Source organism: Achroia grisella, unplaced genomic scaffold, assembly GCF_030625045.1.
Source record: "Achroia grisella isolate CSIRO2021 unplaced genomic scaffold, CSIRO_AGI_Agris_v1 utg660, whole genome shotgun sequence".
Taxonomy (NCBI): domain Eukaryota; kingdom Metazoa; phylum Arthropoda; class Insecta; order Lepidoptera; family Pyralidae; genus Achroia; species Achroia grisella.
The window spans coordinates 1,084,692-1,106,461 of NW_026712984.1; the positions used below are offsets into that span (position 1 = coordinate 1,084,692).

General features: G+C 34.2%; 1 protein-coding gene across 1 annotated transcript in view; it reads right to left on the reverse strand.

The window, feature by feature from the left end:
- LOC131849572 (uncharacterized) overlaps window positions 1-21,770 on the reverse strand; it is a 131,123-nt gene that overhangs the window by 19,029 nt on the left and 90,324 nt on the right. Inside the window, exons 3-4 of the mRNA XM_059199665.1 lie at window positions 6,561-6,698; window positions 5,960-6,096 (exon numbers count right to left, since the gene is read on the reverse strand). Of these exons, the coding sequence (XP_059055648.1) occupies window positions 5,960-6,096; window positions 6,561-6,698 (275 nt within the window). The remainder of the gene's footprint in view (window positions 1-5,959; window positions 6,097-6,560; window positions 6,699-21,770) is intronic.

Here is a 21,770-nt window from a genome sequence, read left to right on the forward strand (position 1 = left end):
CTTATATATTTTATAAGAAAATGTATTATTATAATTGAGTAGGTTATCGTATATTTATTTTCTTTGGTTATTATTATTCGTTAGTATATCTCTAATAAGCAAACATTGAAATGATTGATAAAAAAATAGTTTTATAAATTATAATCTACTAGCTACTCACCCCGGCTTCTCACGGGTGTACATGTATTACATATATAAACCTTCCTCTTGAATCACTCTATCTCTTAAAAAAAACGCTTCAAAATCCGCTGCGTAGTTTTAAAGATTTAAGCATATATAGAGACAGACAGCGACAGCAACTTATTTTATCTAAATATATATAACTCAAAGATGACTGACGTAGTGATCTATCAACGCACAGCCCAAACCACTGGACGGATCGGGCTGAAATTTGGCATGCAGGTAGATGTTATGACGTAGGCATCCGCTACGAAAGGATTTTGATTAATTCTACCCTGAAAGGGATAAAATAGGGGATGAAAGTTTATATGAAACTTTGTCAATTATAAACCAATTGGGCTGAGCTTTTGCATGCATAAAGCTACTATGACGTAGGCATCCCTAAGGAAAGGATTTTGATAAATTCCACCCCTAAGGGGATAAATTAACGCGAGAGTAGCCGCGGGCAAAAGCTACTATATAATAATAATGATGATAATCTATAAATTATTCCTATTACAAAGAATCCTAAAATATTTATTTATTATATCTAAGCATATAATAAATAAATATATATGTGACGTATTCTTTGCAGGTTGAAAACTATAATTTCCTATTTTGAAAACGATTAAACATTTGGTATTAAATTCTTCATTCAGTTTTCGTCTTTTAATGTAACAGGTTTTTTTCTCTCCTATTTATTTCAAAGTCTAACTCACTTTAGTTAATAATAGACTTCTAAAATGAATAAATGTAATCATTTAATAATTTAAATAACCTTTTGAACTAATGAAGATTGAATTCTTTTAATACACAAAAAATGTCTATCGAGGGATTTCACATTGGACATCTCGACCAGTTTGAGTACTGGCCCCTGGCAATATTAAGGAGCTGGTCGAGTCCTTACATAATTAAGGGACTCATTATGCCATAAACAAAAGACAGACTCTGTATCATTTTTCGCAGCGGATCTATTAGGGTTGCTCATTAAATGTAATTTAATATCGTTAACTATAGAATAGATACTAGCAGATTCCCGCGACCAAACCAATTTTTTTATATGTATAGTAGGTTTCCTGATTCAAATATTGATGTAAAGTTTCAGTACAACCCGTTTAGCCTTTTAGTAGTAATAAGACAATAAACGTACACGCTTTTGTAATAATAATATTATTATGGGAATTTGTTTTGTTCATTTTTAAATATATTACCGAGGTAGATTTGAACAATAGGAATGGAAAGGAATTATAACGTGTTGTAATTTCTTTCTTTCTTTCTTACCCCATTGAAATATATAAGAACTTTCTCCTTAACACTGTGTACTCGCGGCCTAACAGTGTGAAAACGTAATTTATATTTATAAAGGTCATATATCACTCAGTGCTGTTCCCCTACCAGTAAACGTCGAATATCAGATAAAAACAAAAAGATGCTACTTTGAAGTCGTGACAACCCTATTCAAAGGTTTTAGCAGCACGCCTCCCGAGGACACTGCCCCGATATTACAAACTTACACTTGCACTTATCTAGAACCTTATTTCCTAGGCGTTTAGGTCTATTTCAGATAACTCATCAAACTACAAGAAGGTCGTCTAGGATTCGCATTCCATTTAATATATCTGCGTTAACGTTGTACTGTATTGAATACAAAATAGGTGTCATTTTTGTTTATTTTCGTTTTCGAAATAACTTTGTCCTGTTTCTCGAAGTCCTGCTGTGTTACTATGGGATGTCGAACGAAAATAAAGAAAAACCGTAATGTTCTTTTGAGCGTTAAGTAGGTTTTTTATGTTTTTGTATTGTTTTCTGCTCTCATAACAGTGTGATGTCAATGATTGTGGTATTTATTTTCAGTTGGCGTACAAAACAATTTGAACCCTAAATCCTAAGGTCATTCAATTCAATTTTCCTAATCTATTTTTCAATTACTTATTAACAATTTTTCAGAAGACTCTCCGTGATGTGTGCGGTAAAAATTTCGTTGCGTTGAAATTGAAATGAATGATATTCGTTTCCACTCCGATCGATTTCCCGTCCAATTCAAAAGGAGATCAAAGTTACGACGATCTGAGCCGAGGTTGGAACCCCTAGCGGTGTCCTCAGACTAAAGTACTACCAACTCCCGCCTGACGGATGCTCCATCAGGCGGGAGTTGGCCTTCAGTCGACCGTTTGGAGCTTGAAGTGCCATCTGCATCGTCCAGTCAAACTGTAAAAGCCAGCTGCGGCCAACAGCATTAGAATAGAATAGAAAATCATTTATTCAAATAAACTTACATTGAAGCACTTTTGAATAGTCATAACATTTTTTTTTTAATCTACCGCTCCTTCGGAATGCTGTCTCATCACAAGAAGAACAAGCAAGAAACTTGTGTGTTGCTCTTTTAAATAATTTATCCTTACTTACAATTTAAGTTTTAGTGTGTGAATACAAACCACCGATTAGCACTAATTCAATTAAATACATTAGTGTAAAAAAAGAGTAATAAATGCACACAAATGCAATATCTCGCCGCAGAGCCAATGTATAGAGTCTGTCACAAAGACGTTGATTACCAGTGATTGTTGCTCGGTTCTGAATGCGGTCTAATGGAAGTAACTGGTAGTAGTTGAATCATTAACAAACCAACAGACAGTTTTCGCTTCGTCATGATTTTATAAAATGTAAAGATTTTGTTATCCTTACAGCTTCTCTATGGAATTAATTTCATGTCTTACACGTTTATTCTATAAACTTCAAGACTCGGTCGATTGCCTGAAGGCATATTCGTACGCGCGCTGTCCAACAAGTGTGTCTTCGAGAAAATTGTTTTACTCGTCTTTTAATTAATTTTAACCATTATATATTACTAGCTGTCCCGCGCAACGTCGTCCGCATCACACTTCCCAGATATTTATATAATATACTAGCTATTCTCGCGACTTCGTCCACGTGGAATTTAACTTTATTTTTCTAAAGTAAAAGATTTTTTCTGAAATATAAGTAGCTTAAAGTTAGTAAGTAAAAATAGCCTAAGTTCCTCCTTATTACATGAACTACCTGCCAAAAAAGTCCCGTCAAAATCGGTCCAGCCATTTCAGAGATTAGCCGGAACAAACAGACAGACAGTTAGACAGACAACAATGGTAAAAATTGTTATTTTGGTGTATGTACCATATTTATATTCATATGCATGTAGTAAAAAACGGTTATTTCAATATTACAAATAGACATTCCAATTTTATTTATATGTATAGATTATATAAATTTCGCCCAATTTACATAATATCTCATTAAATTATAGCCTATGTGTTATTCTGATATATAAGCTATATTACTGTAAAATTTCATCAAAATCCGTTCAGTAGTTTTTGCGTGGAAGAGTAACAAACATCCATCCATACTCACAAACTTTGGCGTTTATAATACTAGTAAGTTTTACAGGGATGTATTACATCTGTAACTTTGTATGAAGTCGTTTTCGTTGTGAATTCTGGACTTCTAGTATACTTTTTCTAGCACTAAGCCGCTTAGTTCGTAAGCCGTTTTCCTGCCTGACGGGTGAGATATGATAGTTAAATTGTAAGGTATGGAGGCAGGACTAAGTTAATCGTCGGAAATGGCAACAAATGAGAAGTTCAACGGGTACTGGTTATGTTTTTTTATAGTGTATTAGAATGGCAAATATGCTGAGGACCCAACCTATCATCTATATAAATTATAATCTATACATATAAATAAAATTGGAGTGTCTGTTTGTAATATAGAAATAACCGTTTTTTACTACATACATATGTATATAAATACGGTACATACACCAAAATAACATTTTTTACAATTTTTGTCTGTCTGTCTGTTTTTTCCGGCTAATCTCTGAAATGGCTGGACCGATTTTGACGGGAATTTTTTGGCAGTTAGCTAATGTAATAAGGAGTAACTTAGGCTACTTTTATTTTAGAATAATTCTTTAGCATAAAACAGCTAGTTCATAAATATGATTGTACGTATTAGTCTGGGTGCTGCCTATATGTACTTACCAAAAAAATATATATCTATCAGTTATCTAGCACTCATATTACAGGCTCTGCTTAGCTAGATACTAGATGGTACTGTTTGAATTGTCCAGGGATATTAATTACTGCTATATCCAGACTCATAGTATCACAGGGGCCCAGTCAGCGTATACCGTTAGTGTCAGTGGGCGCAATATTATATCATCGTATATAAAAACCATGCGTAGGCCGAAAATATTTAACACACAAACAGTAGGGTCAAGTGCCAAAAATCGAAGTCAACAGATCATTTATTACAACCATAAAGACATAGTTATATAACTTTGCTTCTTTTTTATTACACAATGCACACTGCTATAATTTAAAATCGATAAACATCAAATATCGAACGAGGATCGAATAGAGTATCGTACTGTACCAAGTATGCATCGAGAACACTTTTTCATTTTGCTCTGTTCACAGACTGCGTACCGCATGATGGACTTGATTAATCGATATTAGTATTGCAATAAACTTACTCGTTTGTATGTAGTTGTGAATGTAAAGCCTGTGGTACAAATCATAAGAGATGGTAGTGAAAGTAAATTTAAATTTCAGATATATTCCATTTTCTTTAAAATCGTCGAAAAATTACTTATATATGAAAGTATACTGTCCTAAAATGAACACTGGTACATTTAAATATCTCATATTTTTCTAATTATCTCTCCACAGAAGATATATAAAAATTGTATTACAAATATATATTAGTGTCTTTAAGATATATGCAACCTATATCTATTTGTGAAGGAGTAATAATACTATCCTACGAATTTTTATTAGTATACGTTTCTGAACGTATTTAAACACAATCTAGTTTAAGGAAACAGAACTTTCAATACAAGTTTATACCAAATAATCTGGACAGCGTAAGGCAAATAAGTTCTGGGACATGTGCTCAACAAAAGGGTGATATAGATTGTCATTATGTTCATTTACTACTGAGAAAATACTTACAATAAAAAATACTTACAATACGAGTCTGCATTTTCTTTTATGAATTCTAACACAACATTACGCTCAACAAATCAAAAACTAATCGCTTTCTCTTATGAATTACACACTAGTACGATTAATTACATTACTTGGCTATAAAATCAATGCAACCGTCTGTCTGTCTGTGAATTAACAATATAAATCTTTGAGTTACATTTGCGGTGTAGTAATTTATATCTATAAAACATCAATTGTAGATGTAGAGCAAGAAATCATAATTATGTAGTAATTGCGTATTACTTTAATATCCATTTTATTACAGTTCTTAATTCAACTTATATGTCTTTTATTCACATGTCTTTACGGTCTATTTTAAGTCTATACAAATTATTTGTAATCATTCAAGTTTATATCTGACATTGATACGATGTAATGATGTTCCAATATTAGTGTGACAACCCGACCTCTTTGAGAGGCCATTCTTAGAGGGGGATTCTCAAATTCTTCAACATTACTTACAATGGAACCACTGATACCATTGTGTCATAACAAGTCGACTTCCACGCGGTCTCTTAGTAAATCTTCGTAGGTCAATGACCTGATTTCACAATCACATTTATTCTCTTACTGATACCTCACTAGCGTATGCAGATACCATCAGAGGGTCACTATTTGACCACAAAACTTTGAACAAACAAACTAAATCTATTATGATAAACTTCTAGTAAGGAAATACTTTACATTACATTCTTACATTGTATTATAGATTTTTTTTATAAATCAACCTGTCGCGATTACTACTAATTACATAAAAAAATGACTACTGTACTTACATTCCCCTGCGGATCGATCAGCTGTGCGTATTTCGGCGCCTTGGCCTTGCTGCCGTCTGCGAAGACACCGGCAAGCCGCAGCGGCGTACCGGGTCTCGCCGCCGCCCGCTCGTACTGTGCCCCCACCCTTCCGCTCTCTGTTTACATATAAATACGCTATCTCTTATGATTTGGACCAGATGAAAAAAACCATTAATGGTTGATCGTTGGTAAGATAATTATTTAAGATTGAGTTACATAAAAAAAGTTGAGTACCCACGGGATCTAGAGTGGTAATAGCTATCGACCACATCTAAAATCGATAAAAGTAACTCAAACATTTAATACAGAAAGAACCATCTATATTTTTACCTATAATAAAATCCTAAACTCATATTGAGTCTAAAATTGTGTTTGTATGTAAAAGTTTAACATAAATTGGGATGAAATATCCATAAATATGTTGTCAAATATGATAACCGAAAGAACTTTATATATGTAAAAATCAAAAAGTGTCCCTTTTCTACACATTATTTTCCAACCAATATCTAGGTCTAGCTAGCCTACCATAGTACCAGGATTTCAGGAATAGCTAGAAGTTTGTCAGTACAAAGCAACTCACCGGAAGCCGGCCTCGCCCGATATGCAGAGATGGCGCGCGGCGACACGAGAGCAAAAGCTCGCGCCCGAAGCAGAGCGGCGATGGAGCCCCGGGGGGACGCCAGCGCTCCGCCCCGGCACCCGCACGCTGAGAACCATCCTGTAATTGAATAAACTGTATTAGATATCTACTCTAAGTCTATTCTTGAATCTATATCAATATTGATTTCAATTGAATTCAATTTAGTTTTGCAGTAAAAATTCAAAACATTTGTTCATTATTATAATGACGGCTAATGTGTTCAATGACCAGGAAATATTGAACTATTTTGTTTGTAGGGTAAATATAAAAGGTGTTCTATAGCTGTAGCCAATAATTTTGATTTTCAAATCAATAGGACAGAAGTAACCACGAGTTTTTTATTTTATACCACATAGGTGGTAAATGGCAAACAAGCATACGGCCCATCTGATGATAAACTGTTACCGTAGCCTATGGACGCCTGAAACACCAGGCGTCCATAGGCTTACGTGTTACGTGAGCGTTGCCGACTCCGGCCCTTTGTGCCAAGTCTTCAAAGTAAGTGGTTACAGTTGAATAATATGATAACTCAGGAGAGACGGCATTGTTAGTAATGAAGACAAGTGGCCCAACTGTTGGCAATGTATAATATATACCGCCTGTTCTTCGTAGAAACTATAGTAATTAAGTCTTGGTAAATTCGCCACGATGGGCTCTCGGATCCGACTTCAAAGCCTCGCCAGCGTATACCGGTAGCACAGGCAGATGCATCACTTACTTGTTACAGTCAAATAAACGAATAAACAAAATCATCTAACATATCTAACATTTATCATACATAAAAATTGCCAATTTAAAATATGTATTTCAAGCTGTTAATTTTTGGCAAATAATATTTTTTATGAAGTCTACATAACCTAAGTAGGCTGGTCACATAGCCTACTTAAGCCTCAATAAAAATAATAACAAATTTACCTATAATCTACTTTACTATTATTGGCATCCTTAAAAATTCTGCCAGCTTCAGATATTTAGCTCTGAAATGTACTACCAACACATTTCATGTGCTTTTACTCATATCAGGTCATTGAACCTAACATCAGCCCGCATAATAAAGTACGCACCGTATGTAATAAACAATAGAAAATATAGCTCGCATAAACAAATCCCCATATTGTACTTGAGAACGGTCGAGCTTCGTTTTACGAGCATACTATCGCATGCATAACTTAAGGACAACAAATAAATTATTAGTAATGACTATCTACTTAATTACTAATACTGTTAGTCTTGTATTAATCCAATTATTTAGGGTCGACGTTGTCATCAAACATCATATTTCGAATATTATCTCTGAAGGACTAGTAAGAGCTAATTTTCTGGTTATTTTGGTGTTATAAAACTTATTGATGCAAAAGTTTTACTCCTCTCACCAATAGATGGCAGCACATGTTTTTATAAATGAAAAGCAATACATAGTCTAGTTTGAAATTTTATAATATGTAATATAACAGTTTATATACAGTATCTCTTTATATTAATAAAAAAAATTAGTTACAGTGCTATGTCTGATTGTTCGTTGTTCTTTTAACTATTTTTAAATGTGTTTGAAACAAACACTTTGTTTAAGACACAATTTTTTATGGAGTCGAACAGATACGATTTTACGTCTGGTTTTATAAGTCTAAGTATTAATCAACTAAGACAATATAACTACACTTTCCAATTTATTTATATTTAATCCACTATTTCAGAAAATGTCAAATATTCGCTTACAAAGGAGGCATTAAAAAACAATTACTGTACAGCTAACCCTGCCACGGCCGACAGAATTAAAGGTCAGTTAGTTAACCCGACGCTGTCGTGTTTTTATGACTGCATGTTGAAGCGTCCTTTGCCCTTAACACCATTTAGCCTGACTGTTTTAAAAGTTTATATGACCAAGATTTAGCCCATCCGTACCGTATACTTACACGTAATCTTATGAAGGTTAAGGAGGTTGTTGGGAATGCAGACCAGTGCCCGTATGGCTAGCAATGAACTACATCAGTTCTACCTCCACGGAGGTGTCTCCTAGAAAACATTACACCATTTATTCCTGGTAATTTCATGACCATGATCCTCCACTGAGACTGATATACTACTGATATGAGATCGCTTTGAGCGATAAGGCCGCCTTTTATTCGCATTTTTTTTTTTGTAATTATTTGTATTTTTTATGCGCAATAAAGAGTTTTTATTATTATTATTATTATACTATCTGTAATATATATATATATGTTGTTCCGAACTGACGGTAGATTTGACTTACAAAAGAGTCTGTAATAGACCTACTCGAATAAAGATATTTTGAATTTGAATTTGAATATAATCGCAATAAAAAGAACTAATAAATACAATACTATTTTATTAAAAAACAGAATAATTAATGTGTTGTTAAGGTAAATAAAAAATATGTATATATATCCCAAAAGACCTTACAGTAAAGTAGTCATAAACTGACATATAAAAAACAGATACCAAAATGATACAATATTTATAAAAATAATAGTGGACAAGGTGCCAGCAACAAATCTTAATCTTAAAAATGTTATAAACGCGAAAGTTTATAAGTATGGGTGTTTGTTACTCTTTCACTCTTAAACTACTGAACGGATTTTGATGAAACTTTACAGTAATATAGCTTATGCATCAGAATAACACATTGGATATATTTTTTATTGAAACTTAACGGTGAAACTGCGGGCACAGCTAGTATAATATAATATTATTTAATAATTTTTAAGTTTATATTGTTAACATACCATTTCTATCTAACAATTAATTAGACGCCTCTACTGTTAAAGTATATGATAAAAACTATTGTTTTTACTTCGATTCCTTGGACATATGTGTAACACACACACATAAAGCGGTTGTTACCCTCCTCGATGCGCCTGCGCAGGCAAAAAGTTCAGTGGAGCCACTTTTACTGATACAGAGTAGCTGCATGCAGATATTAAAGTATTTTAAATTAACAGCACTTTTTAAATTAAGTTAGGGGGGGCCGCCTAATCAATTTTGTCACACAAATTTGTTTAATTTTGTGTCCATTGTCACAGCTGATCACATTTATATGATTTCGCCGTCTGGAGTGTAATATATGATATTTTACGTTACATCTGATAAAAATTTAGGTCACCAACTGTAATTTGTGAATTTTTTCTCTCTCTAGAGTGTAACGTCACATATTTTACATCTAGAAGTAATTTACTTCATAAGCAAATTGCAGTTTAGAAATTAGTATCTTTCACACTTAAAATATATATTATTTTTAAATTTGACGTCACTAAGTTAAGCCCCTCCCGCCCCGTCGTATGGCATATGTGGGACGTAATTTTTGGATGGGCCCAAAAATTACGTCCCACATATGCCGTCATACCATGGCTTGGATGACACCAATCGTTTCTTTTTTAATATTTATACAGCGATTACCAATAGCCGATCATATTGGCTATTTCACTTTCATAAAATATCCCTCCATTTAAATTCAACCATATAAAGTATTTTTAAAAAATTGGATTGAATCGGCTTGATGTTGGTATGTACCACGGTATATCCGATCCTGTATCATCGCCAGCAAAATGTTTGTTTTCATTGTACAGTAGAAGATAAGATTAGTAATAAGATACGATGGGACTGGCATTATCATATCACGATAAAAGACCTAGTCTAAATACCATAAGTGTAAGATAAAAAAAAAGGTTTATAATTAAGTTCTAATTTATTTTAATACTAGCTTTCGCCGGGTTTCGCGCGGGTGTATATGTACTACTATGTACTTTTAAATATTTAAACATACATAAGGTCTGCCTCGGTGCCACTGTTAGGCAAATTGTAACATCTCGGCTGGAGTTGTACAAAAGTGGAAATTAAAGAAATATAATAATATTAAAGTAAATTAAAAAAGGCACGGACGAATATGTCTATGGAAAATTGTATTTAAAAAAAAACATACATAGGGACAGACAGCGACAGCAACTTTGTTTTATACTATGTAATTTTAATATAATATAAACTGAATGTATGTATAAGCTGTAGAGTTGCCTCTGTACATCTGTCTACTCTGTATAAAGGGATATTATCGTTCAACATTTTATGGGTAATTTTATGGGTTAAAAAAGCATGCGTCGGCCCGTGATGGGGCGACCTTGCTCAAGGTCGCTGAGTTACCACGCCCTCCGCAGACATCCAAGTGCCCTTAGGGATGAATGAATAAAAAAATGTCCGAGACTTTAATGACCAACAGTTAATAAGAAATGGTCGTTATTATAAGTTACAGAGTAATTAGTGGAAGTTTAGAATTAAAGTTATATCGGACGCTTAACACAGTCATAAGGTCATAACACTACAATTAAAGTTTTTAGAATTAGATTTAAAATATAAAACTTTAGATTCGATTTTCAAAAATTTTTAATTTTTGAGCTTTTAATGTAGTATTTATTTCATTATATCATACTAAGCGAGCTTTATACACAACCTCAATGAGTCTATTGGGCGACAGCCGACACAATCATTTCAATTTATTATGTATTGGTAAATTTCATAGTATACGAGAAAAAGTAACGACAGTTCAAAGTCACATTCATTACATATAACTGTACCCAACTCAAGTGCTATAATTATTAGAGAACAATAAATATACAGCGTATATATACAATTATGCAACAGTGAACGTCAGATGTGCCAACTATTTGTGTAACGCGATCTGTATTAATAGCAGATCCAACTAATTTATTAACAAAAACTCCGTACACACCACTTGAACTTTCATACCGTAATATGCAATTGACGAAAATGACATAGCAGTTTATGAGAACGTAAACTACATAATGACAGACGCACATATTGTCTTGGCTGGCCTGGCTTTGGTTTAAAAGGGAAAGTTTTAAAAGAGAATGCAATATAACATAAGTAACACAAAAATATAATAGTCATAACAGAGCCAACTAGTATATGGGTACTAAGCAACTGGTAAACATGACGAATAAGGCCAATGAGAGAAAAAAGAGAAGAGAACTAAAAAGGCTCACATAAGAGTACTAGATAAGTACTGAACATAGGCTTTTAAACAGTTATTTGTAAATACATAAGAACACAAACAAATATCTAATAACAATAATCATAAATACAAATATTTGTAGTGTACGAGAACTGAACCCGCGACTATAACATGTAATACAGTATGCTAAAGACCAAACCGAGGCTAACAAACCAAATTGATCCAAAATACAGTGGTAGTTTCGCCTTTTAGATTATAAGCAAATAGAGTTCAAATAAACTCAGCTTTTGGGCTGTCCAGTCGTCAACACAACTTCTACAATCGATAATACCAGATACTATGCCATTCGGGAAAAAGTAGGTAATTATTAGTAATGCGGATAGTGGCCGCATTGCCAGCAAAATAACAATGTCAGGTCGACCTCCACGCGTCATTCGTCAAACGAAATGATGGAATGAACGGAAAGACAACCATCATGGTCATTCCTGTTGAATTACAACTATATTCTTTCTTCTAGTGCCCAGCAAGCAAATCAATATTCCTCCATTAAACAAAATACCCCATGTGTGATAAACTGATAACTGTCATTAACTAATATTTATTTCACGGCCGCGGTGGTCTATTGGTTTAGCACGTCACTTTACTTCCGATGGTTGCGAGTTCGATTTCTCACACTGTGCAAACATTAGTATTCATGAGTATGATTGATTGATGAATTTGTATCAGTCTGGGTGTTTACAATGTATATTATGTACGTTAAAAAAAAAGTACTTTAGTATTTGTATCAGTTGTCTAGTACCCGTAACACAAGCTCTGCTTAACTTGAGAATAGATAGATGCTGTGATAAATTGTCCAGGGTGATTATTATTATTAATATTTTATATATTTTATATCATACTGCAATTAAAAAAACAAACTGCTTTTAGTGTCCTAAATAAAATGTAATATAGCACGCCAAATATCCGCTTATATCCGGTTGGGCATGCGCGGGCGACGCCGGTTGAATGACCGGCTTTCGTACAAAAGATCGGCCGCGAGGTGCGCGCGCGCAGCTTATCACTAGCACCAAAGATCTAGGCTGGCGCGAGACAACCGGGATTTCCGACGATGCTTCAATACGATAGCAACCTCTTATTTGTCAGGTCGAATTAATTATTTATTTTTAACTTTACTCAGCTATTTTGTAGATCTCCTTTTATTCTCGAAGATTACCTAGCCGTCAATGTCTAGACATCGCCTAAATGATATTTCGTTTATAATTTGAAATGCCTAAACAAATAATTTTAAGTATAATAAGCTACTGGCTGAATTTTGGCTGGAAAAGGGGATTAGGTTATATACAGGTTAGTAATGTGGATTACTCCATTGCTAGCAATGTTTTTTTATACTACGATGGATGCCAACAAGCTGTACTATGTCAGGTTGAACTCCACGGTTTCCTCTAGAAACCATCGTGATAAATTCCTGGTAAATTTGACCTGACTAGAAGCTCATCATGTCGTCCCCCACTGGTGCCCCGCCACTGTATATGGTTAGCACAGGCGGGTGCAGCATTCCACTATCATTACATAGTATGTATGACATCTAACAAAGTCGCTGTCGCTGTCTGTCCCTGTGTATGTTTAAATCAAAAACTATGCAACGGATTTTGAAGCGGTTTTTTAAAATATATAGAGTGATTCAAGAGGAAGGTTTATATATATAATACATATTCACCCGTGTGAAGCCAGGGTGAGTAGCTAGTTATAAATAAGTTTGCTATCGATGACAAGTGCATCAGGAATGTACTAGTTTCACGTGGCATGTAAATTTTTATTACCCAACAATTTATATAGCAGGTGGGTGGTATACAAATACTTTTTTGTGAGTTTGGTGTCCTTTTTTAATATAATACAATAAAATCTTTATGCCTTGTATTGAGGTAAATACATAAATTTCTGTATTCGAATAATCATTGAATGGATATTTTATGTTAATAACATATTTATTCTGAGTATGTATTTATTACCTTATTGGGGAAGAAAGAATATACGTATTTGTATGACTAATAACAATATAAAGAGGACAGATTTGATTGTTTGTTTGCATTGAATAAGGCTCCGAAACTACTGTAGGCATTTGAAAAATTCTTTTTGAAAAATCTTACATTATTAATAACAAAAAATTTCATTTAAGTAATAATATTCAAACTTTCTCCATAATATACTAAACCCCCGATGCAAAAAGAAGGGTGTATATCTGTGTGTATGTTAGAATAAAAAAAAATTATATTTTTTCTTAAATATCATCATTATTGACATTCACCTAGACATAGAAATATAATTCCTGAAAAATTCAGGTATCCTATTAGGTCATATTCAATAAAAAAGATTTACTTTGAGAGATATATATATATGTGGTGAATTCTGTTACTAGGTCAACCTTTATTACTGGAAACCATCGTGTTTTTCAGTGTATAATAATGATATGGTGTCTGTTTACGCTATATGCAGACAGGCCATCAGAGAAAGGTGATGGGATGAGGATTGAGGGATTATAATCGGAGCTAGTGGATCAATTGCAGTTGTACTCCTACCATATCAGGTTTACTTCCACGTGTTGCTCTCTAGTAACCTTCGTTATTAGTTCTTGGTGAATTCGCTTCGATGGCCTAACTGACCTTACTTCATCCTCATCCAGTCATCTTTTACCTTTATCTTAGCGGTAAGATTTGACACTACCAATGCAGGTCATCAATCATCTAATTTTCTAGATAACTGTACTAAAACCGGAACTACTACAAATACTAACCACTTATTTCATAACCATTGTTGATAGACGAGTTTGACGTGAGAATGTATTGAGATTGCATTATGTATGACATCTAATAAAGTTATTCGAAATTGCACCTTATTGCTTACAAAATGTGATTACAGGTGATATCCTATATATTTAGTTATATAATTTTCAACCTTATAACGTATATATTAAGCTATATAATTTAATGTGACTAGAACTACTCACATATTGAATTCAAGGATTGATAAGCGATATTGAACTCTATAGGTAAGAAAACAAGGTCATGTAATAAGCCATGTATACACACTTGCGATGCATTGCACATCTAAATATATGCATTGATGTCAATATTGACGTTGCCTATGGCCGAGTCAATACACCCGGCGCCAGACACTGTACTCGCACCATTATCTTATAAACTAGTTGTGTCCGCGACTTCGTCCGCGTCTATATTTGCAAAAATGATATATTGATGATAATCAAACGACAATAATACATATTATACTAATAAATTAATTTATAAAATAATAGAAGCCCTCTAAAAAAATTGCCGAAATCAATTATTTCACCTTTTTGGTGCGTATTTTTCTTTAACATATATGTATGTTGACCTATATTTAACAATACATGTATTCTGTGACAATATCATCCTAATTTTTATATAAAATATCTATACAATATCAAATAAACAGACAATTTACATCTCACGATGATATCCTTATATGTAGTAACGAAGATAATAAGCTTTTTTAGTAGAGTTATGTCTTTCGCTTCTTTTAGTAGGTAGGTCTTTGTAGGTATTTTATATTTGAACTAGCTGTCCCGGCAAACGTTGTTTTACCCTTAAAATAAAATTTAGGGGTGGACTACCCCTAACATCTAGGGGGATGAAAAATAGATGTTGGCCGAGTCTCAGACCTACTCAATACGCTCACAAAATTTCATGAGAATCAGTCAAGCCGTTTCGGAGGAGTATGGGAACGAAAACTGTGACACGAGAATTTTATTATAAGATTACGATTAAAATCAACATTTCAAGAATAGGAATATCTGCTGGCTAGTCAACTTGCTCAAGTGGACATAATCGTTATAAAATTCAAAACTATCAGCCTTCTGACTTAACCTTTACGAGCTCAGATGTAAATTATATAACACTCTAAAATATGTACAATATATAAGGATTATGCAAGGGCCACCGCCTACAAAGGCAGGTCATTCTAGCGATAATAATTTGCATGAGTCCCAACCGGGAAGCGCACTTATCAATGTTGCAGACCGTACATCAGGGCAGCTTTCTCTAAATCTGAATCCTCGCAACAACCAGATATAAGCTTTGTGCATAATAAAAATAAAGTAGAAAATTCTAAAGTGGAACAAAGATACGAGCGCGCATTATTCTCTCTGGCTACACTTAAAAGAGGTTGTATTACAGCGCACTGGCCACTTAATATTGAGCTAGAAAGATAAAATAACGTTCGAAATTCAAAATTGGTGGACCGTTACGATTTGATGTTTATCGATTCGTGTCCGAGTTGAATCGAGATGTAAATATTGTTTGATCGATAAATACGTTGTTATCGTGTAAACAAATATTGGATCAAACAGTAATGTGCCAATCATCAATGTTTACTATTTATTTGTATTGGTCAGTTTACTTTTTTACTTAGATTGAAAAATATGTATGTTTTTACGGTCTTTGATCTAGACATGGCAAACAAAGTAACGGCACATAATGATAACGTGTTATCTGAAATTTTAATTAAATATTATCTAAGTCAGAAACAGTCCAGCGACTTGTAATGTTTCTCTTCTGTAAATATTCTAGACTACTACTAAGCCCACCTCTTTTATGTTTGTGATTGGTTTATTACCAAACACTAAATTTTGAGGTGAAGCATACCTGAATTGATTTATGATGACAATATCCAAATCTAAATCTGGTAAAGCAATTTCTGACATTACGGCGCATAAAGACATAAAAAAACAGATAAAAATTCAAACAGTCATCATTTTGGGTTCTATTTGTACAGACAGCGATCAGTTGCACTTTCATTGTATTTATTATTTATTTACTTATTCTTTATTGCACTTAAAAATTGTACAATTTGGCGAGCTTAATGACATATGGCATTTTCTACCATTGTATGTAAAGATATTAGTTGTATGGTAAAAATGAACGGTATTAAGGAAATAAAAGTAGTTTATTATTGTACTCTATACTTTTAATACTATATCTTATAGAAAGGAATGCACATAATGTGATAACATAGTATATAATAAATAATGGTACCCACATATAAACATGGTGTACATATTTTTGTACTAAATGATAATGGAATTATGCAACCTCCTGTGCTACGGTTTACGCTGGCGAAGCAACAGTGGAGGATGATAAGATGAGATCAAAGCTATTAGACCTTCGTGATAAATTCACCAGGAATTTACCACAGTGGTGTGAATGTACCTCAATTGTAGAAGATTATAAGATTGGTACAATTTTAAAAGATTGTTACATCAACCCGACATAGTACATGATGATAGCTAATGATCCTACTTCTAGCAGCAGTAGGATTACATAGGGGGGAAAATGATCTCAGTAATAGTCCATGTTACTGACGTCATCTGTCCCCCTGTGTTGCATAGTTTTAAATGGATGATAATGCAATGGAGCACCCGCCTGTGCTAACGGTTTACACTGGCGGGGTGTAGAGGATGATAAGATGAACCTGACCTCATGTAAGGTCAGTAAGCCCATCGTGACAAATGGACCAGGAATTTATCATGACGGTTTCCAACGGGAACCGCGTGGAGGTCAACCTATCGTGGTACATTGTTAAGAATGGGGTCATCAGCCCACATAACTAACAATCTTCTTCTCTTTCAATAAGATGAACAAAAAGTCAGGTCAGTTAACCCATTGTGACAACTTGACTAGAAATTTATCATGGTTTCCAGAGGGAATCGCGTGGAAGTCAAACTGGTACATTGCTGCCAATGCGGACATCAGTTTACATTACTCATAATCTTGTTCCCCTACCCCAGGTTATATATTTTTTAATGGATGATAATGGAACGGTGCACCTGCCCGTGCTAACAGTTTACGTTGGCGGGTCACCACCATTGGAGAATAATAAGACTACCATCGTGACTAATTGACCAGAAATATATCATGGTTTCCAGAGGGAACCGCGTGGAAGTCAACCTGTAGCGATACATTGCCAGCAATGGGGTCATCAGTCCACAGTACTAACAATGTTCTCCCCTCCCCCGCATGTTGTATGCTGGCCGAATGCAGTTTCATCAGATCGAGTGATCATGCTCAGATGTAGATACCTAACATTATCTTGCACGTAAACAATAGTGGGTTTGTTTACGCACGACTGCCCGTCGACAGCTTGCCATAGATTAACAACATTCAAGAATTCTGGATAGACCACTCTATCTAACTTTAAGCATAAAATCGATATATTTTATTTATATTTAAATAACCTTTCATTTTGATGTTTTTGCGAATTATTATATTTTTTTTATTGCACATATAATACATCAGATTAATAATATAATTTAGAGACAATGTAAGCAAAGGTCGAGGACTCTTGTTCTCGACTGTTCTTTGTAGTGGATTATTGTTCTATTTAATATTGTAACAATTTAATATTATTTCCAAGAAGGAATTTTGTAGAAACAACATTTGAAATTTAATTATTCATAGTAATTTATATTATTCTATCTTACTGTCTTAATCTAAGCATAATATATAACATAGACATGCTAAGAAATCTAGATGTTTCTATTTTGAAAAATCTTATCCCGAAATATGCGAAGTGACATTAAAAATAACTGATAGATATATTTTAGTACTTCTTTGCATATATAGAGAAACACTGAGCATTACAAAATAAAGCGCGGGAAGTCAACCCGCCACCATTCGAAAGGAAGCAGTGTAAACCAGTATGAGTATGTCATAGACACCGTCATTCTTTTTAAATATATTTTAGAAGCAATAAATTTTGGCTTCGAAATTCGGTTACCCATTTTACCTGGTAGGTAAAAACAAAACTTCAGTTCTGTATTATTCATACTCTATGTCAATGTTCAAATATTGATTTATGATTAACGATCTATCTATAGATCACTTATATAATGTGCAAACATCTTGTACATTACACAAAAATGTTTGTATTACGGCTACATGTATGACGGGTGACGATAGAGGGCGTGTGTTAAACAAATGTCATAACACTTGTACAGTCAGCTCAAATAGGCTGTATACGATACTCAAATGATACGAAAATATCGGAGCAGGGTTGCCAACCTTAAATCGCTATGTTCAAAGAATCAAATCACAAATTACATAAAATCACGTACATGTTCAATTTGGCTCTCTAACCACGTACATCATAGTATTGAATCAATTTTGAGAGATCAAAATTTCGTACAAACTTGATTACGAAACATTGTGTAACAAGGTAAAAATTACCTCTGACCAAAGGCAAAAAATCGCGTATTTATACAATTTTTGGTGTGTTAAAAATGTATTATTTTCTCAATCGATCTTCAAGCTGAAATACAATGGATTATCTAATTAAAATGTTTTGTTTTTATAAGAAAGTTCATATTCTGGTTCCTACAAGACAGGCCCAACCTAGTGTAGGACTCGTTGCAGCAACGAGCAAACGAGCAGTGTGTGTCTGTGTATGTTATTATTATTATTATGTAGAACGTCACCAGTGTGGCAAACACAAACATATTTTTAATCATATTTATTTGTCGTTTGGCATTAGCAAAACATGAAATAAAAATTCTAATAACACCGCAATCACAGAGAGCGATGTCGTTACTGTCACTACCACATTCTAACGCAGAAATTGAACGAGTTTTCAGTCAAATGAATCAAGTTAAAAACAAACTTCGCAACCGTTTCTCAATAAAAACTCTGAATACCATTGTACATCAGATTCGGTCTAAAGAGGGCAGGGAAATGTTGTTATTCTTACACCGTTCCGGATGACGTGCTGCGATCTATAAGTACCATGAAGAGTTACAGTTTCGACAATGAAGCATCTACATCAGCAGCACCCAAGATGAAGATCTAGATATTGATATCTTATTCGAAAAATTAGATGAAAATGTTAGCATAATTTTATGATATTTAGCATAGTTTTTAGAGCAATTTACCATATTTTGTAGTAGTCGTGTTGGCAACACTGAACGTCACTATGTATCCCGACTGACATTTTCTTTGGCGCGCATCGTAGTCGCGTGTCGAATCAACCAATCAGCGATCTCAGCGCGTGCCGAATGCCGATGCGCGCGCACTGATTGCGATATATTACGCGCGCGTAGTATCAGGAACCATTGTTATGATTGCTACAATGCAAACTTACGCAATTGCTTCCCAATATTTTTTGCCCATATAAGTAGTAATCTGTAAGTCAGTCGCACTCTTGTAATATTGATTGAAAATACCGTGAGAGTTATGTAATTTGGACTATGATGACCTTGGTTGGTGGGTGTTTTCGATATATTAAACTACTGATCTAAATTCGATAAATTCGAATTAAATAAGCTTGAAACTTAATAAATTTCGCACTGAGGCGACATCTGACTGTACTGGGGAAGAAATATTTTTCACTCGGCAGAGATCTTGTCTTTCTGCCAAATCGCTATCTCTGTACACATGGTTGTTTAGTGTGTGCTTTTATTAAATTTATTGCATTTTTAAAAACATAGCTTTATTTTTATATAGCTGTATTTAAAAAAATAAGTAAATAATGTTCATATTTTGTTAATTACGTAATTTATAAAATATTTATTCATCAGGTAATATATAATAATAATAATAACAAAACCTCTACCTACCCTGTAAGGAATCTGGCGATCTCTGGAAACTCGTAAATCTGTCTAATTTTGAAAGGCGAGGCATTCCAACAACATAGCATCCATATTTCAGCTCAGACCCTACATCCGCGTTATGTAAGGCGCAGCTGTTCGTTGCGCCCACGCATCGCCCGTGTCGCTATTGTTTCAGAGATATTTATCTCGTACAAACAGATGCGATGCGAACTTGCAATTTTTGCAGTCGGATTTTTCGTGATATATATTATGGGATATTTCGTGTAATATTTTTATGTCACAGATTATATCTAACTACATATTTATAAACAGGTATATCTAGGACAAAAAAAATGTTTAGTTATTTACTTATTTGCCTAAAACATGCTTGATATAGAAAAATTGTCTTAGTATATATTTACATGAGAGTTTAAGATTAATATTGTGGTTATTGCTACAATTTAAATGGCCACATTTCATTGAAGTACCTATATGTCAAATTCAACATACACCTGAGGCACGTTCTCATTGATCCCGACGACCCCATAACGGCAGGCAATCTCCCCACGGGTCCACCCGTTCCACCCCGACCACACTTTTACACACACACACACGGGGATCGATATTACGACGGCCTGAGCCGAGGTTCGAACCCCTAGTGGCGCCCTCAGACTAAAGTCGTATCCGTCAGGCGGGAGTTGGCCTTCAGCCGCTCTATAAGTCCTTCCGCGGGTTTGGAGTGCCATCTGCACTCGCCCCCTAACGTCCGGTGAAGCTGTAAAGGCCAGCTGCGGCCAACAGCATTAGAGTAGTCCGAAAAAAAAAATTCAACATACAAGTCATCCCTCAGTATCTGATATGTGATCGGGATTTCCAACAAGAGAATGGAAATTAGACAGACATATTTTTTGTTTTCGTCAAGTTTGAACTCGCGTTCTTTGAGTTCTATAAGTCCATTACGATGTTATCTACTATCATATTATTTTTAGAACAACATTCTCAAGGTTCTTTATTTAAAATCTAACTCTGAATCTGATGTAGTTTAAGATTGTGCTAAAACATAATAATAGGTATGACGATGTACGTACGGCTACAGACGTAATTAGGTGAGAGTTGTAGAGAGTTAACGAAGGCTGTTACTCTTCGTAACCTATGCTACCCTGGTAATTAACAAGTGAAGTGACTGTTTCACTTACTCGTTCTCAGCAAACTTTCAACAACTGAACTGCCTAATACTCGGGAAGACTTTTAAAAAATTACTTACGTGTGTAATTGCCATCTAGTTCCAAACCAAGAAGAGGTACTATGGGATTGTTTCGGAATCAATTAGAATAAAACAAACGCTAAATATCGCTTCTGTATAAAATATATTAAGAAAACAGAATGTATTAGTAGGATACAAATCGGTTGAGTATTTCTAATATCTACGTTCACAAATGCATATACAAGAGAGATGGAGTGTAGGATGCTAATATTTTTTAAAATTCTGCATTAAAAATACATTAAGTCAATAAAACAAACATTACACACGCTTTTTTTATATGACACACACACT